At 52.0% G+C, this 13,991-nt stretch overlaps 1 protein-coding gene across 4 annotated transcripts in view; it reads right to left on the bottom strand.

Annotated features, from left to right (window-relative positions):
- Positions 1-1,211: 1,211 nt before the first annotated feature.
- LOC144943905 (apoptosis-stimulating of p53 protein 1-like) overlaps positions 1,212-13,991 on the bottom strand; it is a 34,688-nt gene continuing 21,908 nt past the window's right edge. For 3 of the 4 annotated variants that reach the window (XM_078871754.1, XM_078871757.1, XM_078871756.1), the window contains exons 13-19: positions 13,789-13,909; positions 12,558-13,347; positions 12,025-12,162; positions 11,206-11,339; positions 8,565-8,731; positions 6,751-7,022; positions 1,212-5,605 (exon numbers count right to left, since the gene is read on the bottom strand). In XM_078871754.1, the coding sequence (XP_078727880.1) occupies positions 5,564-5,605; positions 6,751-7,022; positions 8,565-8,731; positions 11,206-11,339; positions 12,025-12,162; positions 12,558-13,347; positions 13,789-13,909 (1,664 nt within the window). In that variant the 3' untranslated portion in view covers positions 1,212-5,563. Of the gene's footprint in view, positions 5,606-6,750; positions 7,023-8,564; positions 8,732-11,205; positions 11,340-12,024; positions 12,163-12,557; positions 13,355-13,788; positions 13,910-13,991 lie in introns of all 4 variants that reach the window. The other variant, XM_078871758.1, reaches the window with a different exon arrangement.

The following is a 13,991-nucleotide window of genomic DNA, read 5'->3' as shown; positions in this document are numbered from 1 at the left end:
GTGTCTGTCATATTCGTATAAATAGGTGACCACCGCATTCGTCGAGAATGCTGCCTCACACCAGACAGAGATTCAGTTGGCCACCGATGGCTCACCCTCGCTTCGCTCAAGCTCGTGATGAATACGGTCTTACCAGCTCAGTTCCACGCGGTATGCCGAGGAGGAGGCTGAGCGAGGCGTGTGGGGCTGAGGGCCACGCTTCTGCTGAGCGCCTCAATAAAGTTCCACCGCGGGTCTCGACGTCGTCTCTGTGCGGCGAACGGACTCGGGGCATCTGAAACACGACGCAGCAGCGACATCGTGGGACGCCGCCGGGTTCACGAAGCGGCGAGATCACGAGATGGGGCGAGATTCGGGGCGCCAGGTGACACCATCAGAGACGTGTTAGGAGAAACAAACCCGTCCCATGGCATTGTCTGTCAGCGGGAACTCACAATCTGTTTGGGGCCAGCTCTGGGTTGAAGGCAGGACTTGACGTGGAATTATTTACCCCGTTAAGGCGCCACAGACTGTGTTAAGAGCGGTAAGCGGCACGTCAATTAAATATATTAATGTCAGCGTGAAAAACTGGACCGGGCAGAATGATGTGCAAAGTTATGGTTTTATTTGTGCACAGTCGACGAATGTGATTGGGCGGAGACCTTCAGGTTTCTCCACTCGAGTCTGGTCTTAGCAGACGCTCTTGCCACGAAGGAATTAATTTCAGTGCATGCCCCGACTTGAAATGTGGGGTTAGTTACACTCCAGCTACTAAGGGGAAGTCATGGGGGAGCTTTAATAGAAAATAACCGTCAACAAATTCCACTTGAAGCAAGGGAGGGTCACAACAAGCTGAGAGCTCTCAGACTCGTTGTCGATTTAGCGAGTATCTGAATTAGCTCTCAAGGTGGCCCCAGTGGTGACTCTTGCCTCACAGCAAGACGTGCCTGGGTTCGATTCCAAACTCTGGAACCTTTCTGTGTGGAACTTGTAGATTCTCTCCCTGTTCTGCTTTCCTCCGGATTCTCTGGTGTTCCCCATAGCTAATCCCCAACCCCCCCCCCCACCCAAACAATGGAACACTGGTATTGCGCAATCATCCCCCAATGCTGGAAAGTCAGCTGCAAATCACTCCGTTGGGGCTACACACACAACAGCAGCAGCAGCAGCACCCAATTCAGTGCATTATTTGGCACACCGTGGTTCGTGTATGACAAATCAATGCATCGACATCAGACATCTCGTTTTATTATTTTAATGTAAAAAAAGGAAAATGTTACAAAAGCGTGTAGTGTTTTTTACCTTGATTTGATTAAAATGATGGCTATCCTTAGAACGTTACACATCAGGAGCTCTACACAACACTCACATCGCCTGCCTCCATTCACTTGGCATATCCTTTTCATTTCACAAAGCAAACATCACCGACCACTGCTTTAATCTTCTTTACCAACTGACCCACTCGTCTCAGACCACCAACAAAACAGACTCATTACCGTTATACGTTAAAAAAAGATATAATATATACCTTCACTATGCACATTGCGAAGAATATTTAATGGTGCTGTCTTTGTACGTGCATGGTAATGTCTCGTCGACTGAAGAGACACGGAGCGTGATTTCCATCTCGCCCTGGAGCCGATGCAAAGGGGTAAATGCCGTAACATTAATTTGAAAGAGAGAGAATGTGAGAGAGAAGGGAGGGGGGGGGGACAGTGGCCTACTGCGCAGGATGAAACTGCTGTGCTCGACAATCCCTCAACACATCGGGACAAAAGTAAACATGGTGATGTCATTCGTTATATATTTTGAATTATGCAGATGACCAGATGACCTGGGTAATACGGAAATGTACTGCAGCGAATAAATACCCTCCATAAGAGGTTCTTTTGGGTGAAATCGCGTAAAAGTATAAATGTGTCGTTAAACCCGCCACCACCCGACACAGCCAACTAGTAAGGGTTGTCACGTAAACAGAACGTGCCAATTCGTCACTAGTACAGCACGCCAGTGTGTTGGAGAGCCAAGCCACAACATTTACAATCTGATTACGACGTTTCACCAGTAATTACAATTAGCTTCATCAGGCGACAGCTAGATTTTTAACGACACATTTATATATTTGTACGCGATCTAACCCAAAAAACCTTTAAAATGGATATTGGTCGCGAAAGCCTAAGTGTATAAATAAACTGTTAAATAGTACCGTTTTTGATTATTGCAGTTTCTTCTCGTGGTGTTCACAGGGTTAAAGCGGCTAACAATTAACTTACGCATTATACTCCCCAAAGACAGCCACAGACCGGGAATGAAAACACCAGAGCGATCTGGTGTCGGGGCACGACGCGGCTGCTCAACTCTTTTGTTTGCAAAATCACCGGTCCCAAGTCTATCTCGGAGACCAGGTTAGTGCTCCGAAGGCCCTCGATGAAGGTCTGCCCTCAAGGTTGAATTACAAGCCCATTGCACCCATGGCAGCATCCTGCATGCCGTAAAAGTAATTGTCAATAACAGCGTGGGTACGACTCTCGCTCGCCAGCGAGGGGATGCCGTCGCAATTCGCCGAAGCGCCGACTTGCCGTGCGGCCGAGAGAAAAACCCTCGGGTACAACAGAGCCCTGCGTGCGCGCTTTATCCGTTGGGGATGATGGGTGAAATGAATACCGCTCTGTGGAGTCAACGGTGGCGATGAGACGAAGGAAGTAACCTCTGCTGGTCTGTCGCCCAATTGTTTGCGTGTGCAAAAAGACGTTGGCCTTTCAGAGAGATTCTTACGATGCTTGTTCCACTGTGTAATGTAGTTGAAGAAATTAGATTATTTCGGTGATTTCCGCAGTAATTGCCCGACAGAGAAACTTTACGTTGGGCTGGAACGCTTCTAGAGTCTGCGCCCGAGTTGAGACAAACTGACCTGCCAATCCCAGTGCCCCACGCCACGGGCAAACGCAGACTTGTCATGGCGAGAGCTCCGCTTGCTCCTTACAGAGAACGGAGACGCGAACGTCCGATTTTATAAATCTGTACAATCCACAGAAGACTTACTTCGCTAAATCTTAAACAAAGAGGGTAGTTATTCGTCACTTCAAATCATGCTGTCGAACCTGCTATGTCTCAAATATTGAAAAACCACGCTGGGTCAAAGTACAGAGCAAGAGCTGCTGCTGCTGCACAACACACACTTGTACAAGGTAATAAAAACTCTACAAATCCGGTTATATTTGCAGTTAAATGTAATATCAACGTTTGGAGTGCAAGGGAGGCCTCACAGCCATGAACAGTTTGTCTTAAAGCTGGCCAGAGACTTGCATTGAACTGAAAATGCAACTCTGCAGCCAGGGGCAAGTCGCAGTGACGTGCACGAGGGTGGATATTGGAAAGGTGGCCAGAAGAGGCAGGGCCCAGCACTGCCGCACTGCCGCTACACCATGAGGACTAAATTACTCTGGAGCATGCACACTTTAATATTCCACACGCGCACAGTCTGCACTTTGTCTCATCCGCCCCTTTCTATTGAAACTGGCCTGTCACATCTGTAGTACCATAACTTGATTATACTTGTTATTGCGAGCCATCACAACGCGTTACATTTCGGAAACAAAGCAAACGCAACCCTTGCCGACTGCCACACCTCTGATGCTTCACCCATCTCTCACGCTACGCGGGGGATCACCGAGGTTAATGCTCGTTGCAAGGCTTGGTTTACTATATGTACAAGTGAAAGCACACAGATATAGGAATAGTGTCCTCTATCCAACCCTCGAGGCACAAGTGTATTCTACGTAGCGGCGACGCAATGCGCCTAGCTGCAGTGGTACGTGATTAGAGGTACGAGGAGCACTTGGGACAGCGCTGCACCCCAGTGAGATGAGCTGGAGACAAGACCTCTCCACCGTGTTGCAATAGAATCCCCACCTCAACTCGACACAACCTCTCCACTCTGAAACGGATGAGGAAGTCCCAGCAAGAGACGAGTCCCCTTCTTCGAACTGGGTCCGCGTGCCGGTGCCACGGGGACCATGGCAACGCAGGACCCTGAGGGGTGGCGGTGTTGGCTTGACGGCGGATGATAATGAGGAATCCAGTCGGACAGACACTTCGCCTTCTCGATCATTTAAACATCTGTGACCAATCATGTGGCTCTCCGTGATTCTGAACAGTAAAGCAGCAGAGAACGTAGTCACTGGGGGCTGGGTTTGGGCTGCGCTGTGGCCTGTTGAACTCCGCCGCGCTCTGCGATGGCGGCCTGGCCGAGCAGGCCGCGCTAACAGCAGCATCGTCGCAAATGAACACCACGACACGTGTCAACCTTCCGCCCCGTTCCTCCGCTACGGCATCTCCCGGCGTGCGTGGTGCGGCAGCGTGACCCTTGCAGGGCTGAGCCCTCACGTCAAGCTCCACTCCTTCCCCACGTGCCCCTCTTGTAACCCGTGGCGTACATTACAGCATATGTGAATTGCAGGATATCTATGGTCGTGTTTTTTCATTAAACATTCATATTTTGTCAACGGAAAAATTCTACAAAACCAAAAGCTCAGCACATCACCTTTTGACTATAATTTACATCTACACAACAATGTGTATCGCTACAGAAAGCAAGGTAAACTATTTGGCAGCTACAGTATAAAAGTAACGAGGAAAGGATTCACCCAGTCATATCTACAGGCAGACGAACCGCAATAAAGAGGAGCATGCTCTTGAGTAACAACAAACGTCACGTGCCCAAGGCAACCCCTCCAAACATGAGAATACATCGTTAGCAACCTACACTGACCACCGTGGTGAAGTATGGTTAAATAATCCCTCCAACTGACTTGGCGTGGGAAGACCTATATCCCAAGGACTGACATAAACTGTTTTTTTCACTTATTCGGTGACTGCATTGTCTCCTTCAACAAAACGTGCATACACGTTCAAAGTGACAAGGTCTAGGTAGCTCCCGCCCGCACAGGCGGGATCAGTACCACCAGCCGAGCCTCCCATCCTTATCATTTGAAAGATGTTAATTTGACAAATTCTTGTTCTAGGTCATCAGCCTATCATCCCCTCCGCGGTCTATAAGATAGTACCACTTTGTAACAGAGCTTGTCCTATGGGAAGCTGGCCCCTCCATCACAGGAATGTGGAATTTCCCCCACAATGCACTGGCTGCTGCCAGTGGGGAGGAGCAGCCCACCGCGGTTGTGACCGAGCACGTCGGCCTGTGCGCTGGCGTCACCTGCACTCAGAGCAGAGTCCTGCGAGTAAACACCTACGGGGATTTCCACAGTCGGCTGTCGCTTACACAAAATGTGTTTGGAATGCAGCGGTGAACCCATGCTTTAGGGACGTGTACTCAGGCCGTGTACTCAGGCCATCGACGTCCGCAATGTTTGTGAAAAAACGCCCAAGCAACTGTTGTTAAACAAGCATACACTCCACTTTGACGAGGCGCACACTGCTAGAAAGACACACGCACACTCGAGAATATTTCACTTGAAGCTGCTGCTGCTGCAGGAGAATGACGCTGGCTCTGCAGAGCAACGCAGCCAAATAACCAAACCGCAGGGGCAGGCGTCACAACACCGCGCAGCCGGGCCGGGAGCCGTCACGCCAAACTCCTGCTCTTCGGTTTGATCCGAGGATACAACTGAGACAGACAGACAAACAAAAATGCGTTTCAGAAGAGACACACGGAACTTTAATTTGAGTAACAGCAAGGAATGTGTATTTCACGGTTAGCAACTTTCAATAAAAGTAAGCCTGTTATTTTTACATATTCTCAGGTTTTTTCGGTAAAGTCACGTAGGTAAAAACATTAAAATTAATGAAAGTAAAATAAAACAAAATAAAAATAAAATTCACGACGTTTCGGAGGCAACACAAGTCTCCGTCATCAGGTGGGACCGTCACAGCCGAATTAGCTGCATCACTTGATGCAGCTAACCGAGCACGTCACTTGATGCAGCTAATTCGGCTGTGACGGTCCCACCTGATGACGGAGACTTGTGTTGCCTCTGAAACGTCGTGAATTTTATTTTTGTTTTGTTTTATTTTACTTTCATTAATTTTAATGTTTTTACCTACGTGACTTTACCGAAAAAACCTGAGAATATGAATCATTGCAGTCACGAAAGCTTCAAATCTAGAATTATTTTTACATACTTGAATGTATAGTGTTGGTGGTAGCGATGAGCGTGCGATCTTGTTTTTAGCCTTATAAGGCCAAGATGTGCGTACGATTATAGTTGTAACACCGCTATCATTCACAAATGCACAAGTTAAGTGATGTTTCTTGAGGATACAATATAGCGTCTAGAGCTTCTACACAATAAAGACAGTCACAATTTGTTTTAATTGTTATCTTAGCATGTTTCCAATAGCATAACCAGGTAGGCTTATTTGGAAATGCCTTTCCATTGCTGCAAGATAACAGAGGATGGGTGGAGACTGGCAAAGTCAGGGACCACAAGAACGGCACGCGACTGGTCAACCCGGGTGCCCCATTGATAACAGGTAAAGGTGCAGCGCTGCAATTGCTGCACACGCTACGAGAGGCCACTCTGGAGCGGCCCTGTAGAGGGTGCACCCTTCTCTTCCACGCCGGCCAGGCATCTCAGGAGATGCGCGAGTTACACCACCCTACCCCCACCGCACGCGGCCGCACGGAGGCGGCGGGAGAGATTTTAAGAACCGTGCACCACGGCGTGAACCTGCCGGGCCAACGCATCGAAGCGGCGCCCCCCTCCGGCTTGCACGAGGGACGGAGAAGGCGACCGCGGAGCGCAAACTCACCCCGAGCAGGTTGCGCGGGACGAAGCCCTCGCGCTCCCCGAGGCGCGCCCACCACCACTCCGTCTCCGCGCCGCCACCGTCATCCGCCTCGCCGCCGCCGCCACGGCCGCCGTTGTCGTTGTCGGCGTCGTCGTTGGCGCCGCCGCCGCTCCGGCGCAGCACGCTCAGCGAGTCGCCTTCGCGCACCGCCAGCTCGTCGTCCCGCGTCGCCTCGTAGTCCCACAGCGCAAACACCACGCACTTGTTCATGAGGCCCAGCTTCTCCTGCACGCCTGCAGCGGCACGTGGGGGCACCGAATGTCCGTCATCGCCGAAGATGCGTGTGTGCGTGCGTGGTTGAGCGAGTGTATGTATGTACGTAGAACTTCTTTCGCACCGTACGTAGCCAACCGTGCTCATCGGAGGTGAGGGGGGAATAAATAGGCAGGAGGTGCCGAGGGTTTTGGGGAGCTCGTGGTGTTGAAATCGTGCGTCGTGCTGCAGCTGCCCCTCCTCCGAGGCGAGCTTCTGACTCCACTTGGGTTGTTTTATTTAGAAGGAGCTAAATATTTAAGAAAGTAAGAAAAAATGCTCCCTCAGTTGAAATTGATTCTTATAACCTCACAATACGTGCATCGTATCACGTTGCTGAGAATTAATTATTAAAGATGCATTCTAATTAAGTGGAAATTATATGCCATGTGGATGTTGAACACATCCACATGGCACATTTTAATTATTTCATCTTTAAAAGTTGTAGCCTTAGTTTGATTTAAGTTTCACCTTTGAAAGAACGTTAAATAAAAAGGCAAGTGATTTGGGTCCAAATGAATACTGTTCAACGTGCGCAGGATCACCAAGTCCATGGCCACAACGTTAAAAATACATTCACATTCGAGGGAAAATGTCCACATCATTATAAGCCGACCTCCATGACCTCAAACCTCTCAAAGCAAACCGTAGGGAAAATGGCTTCCTTCTAATTTAGATTGCAAATGATTCACGGGATGCGTCAATACTTTGCATTCACATCTCTTCAGAATACTCCCACAAGGGCAGCGTTTGCTACGTCGTATACTCCGTCAATTCATCAATAATAGATTTCCCTTATGGGCGCATTTTAGTTGGGATATACAGCACACGAGAAGTGTGGTTATGACACAGCTGGATCTCTGCTCGTTTTGACAGGAAAATGTCAGAGCCGGTGGTCCTGCATTAGGTGAAGCGACGCATCCCTCACTGCGCACAGCTCCCACTGCACGTGGGACCACACTCACGAGCGGCGCGTCATGGCAACCGGGTCTCAACCGAGCACCTCCGAGAGGAGTGGAGATGGGCGCAGAGCAGAGATGCGTGGGGTGAGGCGTGGGACGCATCCAGAGGAGGGTGACAAGTCGGGTGAGAGGTGGGTGATGAGAGAAGAGGTGGGCGATGCATGCAGTGAGAGGCGGAGACGCGGCGCTGCAGAGGTGTGGAGTGGTTTCACAGCCTTCCCACATCCCCAGATTTTTTGTGTTTAGTTTGTTGTCCTTCCCCCGCACCTCCAATTAGCACGATTGGCTACGTATGGTGCAAAAGAAGTTCAACATACACACGTACATAGAAAACATAGACACATACGTATATACACACACATTCACACGTATACACACACACACATTCACACGTATACACACACACATTCACACGTATACACACACACACATTCACACGTATACACACACACATTCACACGTATACACACACATTCACACGTATACACACACACACATTCACACGTATACACACACACATTTACACGTATACATAAAGCTGCGGCCCGCGGCCCGCCCTACCGTAGAGGAACTGCGAGCACTGCTGGTACCCCTCCTCCATCTCCTCGCACTTGTCCGCCGCCGTCTCGCTGTCGCTGATGGTGACGGCGAACACGGCCGCCCCGGACTCCACCAGGAACTTGCACAGGTGCACGTTGTTGCACGACGCCGCGCAGTGCAGCGGCGTCCTGTGGACAGGAGGGGGGGCGAGGGACCGACGTCACGCTGCTCGTCACCGAGTTATCGCGCGCCAGTGCGTCACGCACGTGGTGCGTGACTTGATGGTGGCGGGTTTAACGACACATTTATATTAACGCGATTTAACCAAAAAAACCTGTATTATGGATGATACTGGTCGCGACAGCCCACTACGTGTTAAACTGGCGGGAGGCAGGACGATGAGGTTATATACCGGGACTTTTCAATCACCGGTGGTGTAAACATCACCGCTGGGGAGACAAAGGCAGCTGTGGCGTGGCGTTGGCCACATCACGCCCTCGTACACTGTCCGGGCCTTCATATGTGCTCGCTAACGGCACTTGCCCCAGTAGTCTGATAGACAGGGGATCTTTGTCTCTGGGTGGTACGTACTTTTGTGGCATGAAAGAGGAGACTCAAGCCATGTCAAACATTGAAGGGTATCATATCAATTGAGTAAATGTAAAATCTGTAACAAAAACGTTGTGAAATCTGCCTTTTAAACTATAAACGAAACAATTTTTTATATTACCAGGTAAGGCCCACTGAGCTAGACATCTTTCTTTTCAGAAGCAACTTGGTCACAAATGATAGCTCAAGGAAGAGGCTTATCGTGTGGAAATGTATATCAGACAAATACTCTAAACACGTTCCTAAATGTGAAGGGAAAATCTTGAGGACACGGAGAAAAATCCACGCGACCACGGGGAGAACATGCAAATTCCTAATATACAAGCATCAGGATCGGGTAGGAACCCACGACTTCCTGTATTACCAGGAGGTCGTGGGTTCGATCCACCTCGAAGGTGCTGTGACCCACGAGGCAGACCGCCACCATGACAGCTTCTCCCACTCGCTCGGTTCACAAGCACACAAAGCAGCTCCCACAATGCACTGCACGTGCTGACAGAGCCAGGGTATCGGTGCTCCCACTGGCACTTTTTTACTGCCTGCAAGGAAACGTTCGTTGAATTCCACGGCACATTTGGACAAATGTCAATTGTATAATGAAACTACAAGGATGGCGAACCACTGTCATTTATCTATAATGAAAAGAACACGGGGCCGAGGATTGAATACTTGGAGAAATCTTGTTGAATGACAGGGAGGTCTGAAATGGGGTGTCCAGATTTGGCAGGCTGCCTCCCTTACACGCTCTCTTCTAATCTATTATCCTTTCCCCAATAACCGTCCGATTATGCTGCTGGCATCACGCCAAGGGAAGGAAGACATTTCCAATCATGATTCTTGCGGCAGGTGAGAGAATGGCCGAGAAAAAGATGACAGCGCAAAACTACTTGATGAAAGGGCACTTCAGCAAGCCTCCTAATCCACATGACACACCGCTTACATGGCCTGCAAAGAATGTTTGTTGCATGGCCATCAAATATTTTTTTTCTAATTCTCTTAGCCTAAAAGGAAAGCTCTCATGTCGTTGTGTTGACGTGAGCTGGAGACTTGGTGAATGAGAAAAAAAAATACTTTAAAGTCACTATCAGGAGTGGTGTTGTAGCGCTGGAGTGTAATAACATAGTGTGGCTGGCGAATCTTATTTCTAAAAGGGTAGTACTCCTCCAGTAGACACTGAAACTACGAATGAAATACCGGTAAACTACGCCACTGCCCCGACACGTTCTCGCCACGTCCCGAGTCTGGTGAGCACATGCAGTGGTAGCAGCAGCGGTGGCAGCAGTAGCAGCGTTAGCAGCAGCAACAGCGGCAGCAGCAGCAACAGCGGCAGCAGCAGCAGCAGTAACAGCAACAGCGGCAGCAGCAGCAACAACAACAGCGGCAGCAGCGGCGGCAGCAGCGGCAGCACCAACAGCGGCGGCGGCAGCAGCAGCAGCAACGGCAGCAGCGGTAGCGGTAGCAGCAGCGGCAGCAACAGCGGCAGCAACAGCGGCAGCAGCAGCAGCGGCAGCAGCAGCAACAGCAGCGGCAGCGGCAGCAGCGGCAGCGGCAGCAGCGGCAGCGGTAGCGGCAGCGGTAGCAGCAGCAACAGCGGCAGCAACAGCAGCAACAGCGGCAGCAGCGGCAGCAGCGGTAGCAGCAGCGGTAGCAGCAGCAGCAGCGGTAGCAGCAGCGGCAGCAGCGGCAGCAGCAGCGGCAGCAACAGCGGCAGCAACAGCGGCAGCAACAGCGGCAGCAGCAGCAACAGCGGCAGCAGCAGCAGCAGCGGTAGCAGCAGCAACAGCGGCAGCAGCAGCAACAGCGGCAGCAGCAGCAGCAGCGGTAGCAGCAGCAACAGCGGCAGCAGCAGCAACAGCGGCAGCAGCAGCAACAGCGGCAGCAGCAACAGCGGCAGCAGCGGCAGCAGCAGCAGCAACAGCAGCGGCAGCAGCAGCGGCAGCAACAGCAGCAGCAGCAACAGCGGCAACAGCAACAGCAGCAGCAACAGCGGCAGCAACAGCGGCAGCAGCAGCAACCGCAACAGCAGCAGCAGCGCGCAGACCATGCGACTCACCACCCGTCGCTGTCGGCGGCGTTCACGTTCACCGCGGTGTGCACGAGCAGGCGCACGATCTCCATGTGGCCGGCGCACACAGCGTTGTGCAGCGCCGTGATGCCCTCGTCGTTGGGCTGGCTCGCGTCGCGCACCTTCGCTCGCAAACAGGAACAATCGCGAGGGGGGGGGGGGGGCGCTTTCAGTTGGAGCAGCGGACTTCGTTATCGCACGGGATGGCTCCCAATGGCTAATCGGGGTCCAGGAAAAACGCAACTCTTGTCCCCAAATAAGAATTTGTTCACCGTGGGAGAGAAGATCTGAAAGCCCCCTCCGCCCCGCTAAAGCCATGGCAATAAGTGAATCACAACACGAGAAAAGGCTCGAAAACGAACAACACAAATGCACCTCCCATGCCCGAGGGGTTTAACCGGAACACGCAGGCTGTATGTATGTTCAACTTCTTTCGTACCGTAAGTAGCCAAGAGTGCAAATCAGAAGTGCACCGACATCGCAGGGATAAGTTAGCGTACATCTTGATGCTCAGTCAATGGGCACGCGTCGACAGAATCTGCCTCACAAATTCGACTTTCCACAACATTTTTTAACTGCCGGGCTGTGGTACGCAACAAGGCCTGCACAGCATCTCACTACTCCCCGTAGTCAACCAACGTCACAAGACACCACTCTATACGGGAATAGCGCAGATGCGACTTCACATCTTCTGATCGATTCGAAATCCAATTTTCCCCCGGATCTTCTGAAATTTCGCATGAAGCTCGATCGTTTGATTGAATATTTTCTTTTTCAGATGGATGAGGGTCGGAACGACATCCCTACCTCGCACAGGACGCGCTGCACCAGTTCGTAGTCTCCCTCCAGCGCCGCGTCCAGCAGGATGGCCAACGGGTCAAACTTGACGCGCATGCCGTGGCCGATCCGCTCCGAGCCGTTCTTCTTCAGGTTCGTGCGCTTGCCCTGTGGCAGGGACAGAGAAGGTCACCGTCGCCACCCCCGGGCACTCGGAGTACACGGCCAACAACACCGCCACACACAACTGCACCACGCCTCCAATTAACCGCTCCCAGCAACCCATAAAGCCACGTCATACGTAAGCCATAAATGAGAGCTCACGTTAAAGCCATACCATGCTAATTATGTCATGAATGCGTTTTAAAAACACCACTTACGATAATGACTGATGGTACGATAAAGTTGTCTTTATTAAGCGTGCGCATCAATTTTGGATTAATGTGGCATGAATGTGGCACACCGGGGGATTGGGTGGCCATCAGCACCCTTGAGCTAAGACAGCACGAGAGGACAGGGCGGAGGATAACTAAACAGCAACGTCTCCTTGCTCAAAGACTCACCGGTGGCAGAAGAGCTGTGGAGCTAATGATGGTGGGCACCCTCTCCTGCTCCGCCAAGGAAGGGTAGGGTGGTGGCGGCGACATGGGAAAATCGTCGTCCGCCACGTTCCCTACGAACAATCCCCCCACTTGGTGCATCGCCGACACCATCACGTTGTTGTTCTGGTCGTCTTCGGCGACGGAATTTGGCGAAGGCAGGGCGGCCTCTTCTCTGGCCAGCGCCGAGTTCGAGTCCGCCTTGGCACCGGCCCTCTCGAAATTTCCGTTCGCAGCCTCGTCCCCAAAGCGGCCCGGCAAGCGCGCATCTCCCGCGTGGCCCGTCCCCGCGGCGTGGGCCGGGCCGTGCGAGCCATTGGGCGCGTACGCCGGGGGCCACCTGGGCTTGTAGAAGGGCGCGGCGGCGACGCCGGCGCCGGCCGCCGAGCCGTGGGCGGGCGGTGCGGACGCCGTGACGTCGGTGGCCGCCAGCGGGTTGTAGCGCTGGTAGAGGATTTTCTGGACGGCGCCGGGGCCGCCGCTGCCGGCGGGGCCGTCGTCGCAGTCGGTGATGGAGCTGCGCTTCTTGAGCGGCCGCGGCGCGTTGGCCAGCTTCCGCCGCAGCGCTTCCAGGTCGGCCTCGCTCTGGTAGCGCGCCGACGTGGGCAGGGCGTTGAAGGGCAGCAGCTTGGTGGGGCTGAGCGGCCGCGCTGCCGGGGAGACCCCTGCCAAGGCGGCCGTCGCCTCTCCGTCTGACCTCTCCGTGCCTTGATGGCAACCGTAGGAGCTGCCGGAGTTCGACGGGGGAAGTCTGCTGTAACCTGAAATTCACGATAAAATCATTAACAAAAAAACTAAACGAGCGTGGTTTTCCACTGGCTATTTGCCATACCGAGACAGAAAGAAAAATCACGATAAGCTGGCCTCACAATGTATGTATGTTGAACTTCTTTCGCACCATACGTAGCCAAATGTGCTAATGAGAAGTGCACCGACATCACAGGGATAGGTTAGCGCACATTATGCGCTGTCAATAGGCACGATTCGACAGAATCTGCCTCGCAGATTAGACTTTTCACTAAATGTTTCAATTGCCGGGCTGTGGTACGCAAGAAGGCCTACACAGCATCTCACTACTCTCTGTAGTCACCCAACATCTCAAGACACCACTCTTTGTGGGAATAGCACAGATGCGACATCAAAAAAAGTAGTTGTAAAAAATCTGGCTTGGGGCCATGCAGGGCCAGGAGCGAGCCTAATGACGCGTTCGTAGCGAGCGACATCGGTCAGCAGAGAGAGGCCACGGTATCGCCGCGCCATCCATGTGCGCCTCGACTCATTCGCCGCGCGTGACGTCGGCGGCACGGTTTTGGCTTCTGCAATGAAAAAAATAAAAATGCCACGCTGGTCCCGCACGGCCCTGACACGACTCGCTCGTGCAGTGGAAAAAAGAGGCAG

This window comes from Lampetra fluviatilis, chromosome 33, assembly GCF_964198595.1.
Source record: "Lampetra fluviatilis chromosome 33, kcLamFluv1.1, whole genome shotgun sequence".
NCBI classification, from domain to species: Eukaryota; Metazoa; Chordata; class Hyperoartia; order Petromyzontiformes; family Petromyzontidae; genus Lampetra; species Lampetra fluviatilis.
The sequence above is the reverse complement of the archived record's forward strand: the minus strand, read 5'-3'. Positions and strand labels throughout refer to the sequence as shown.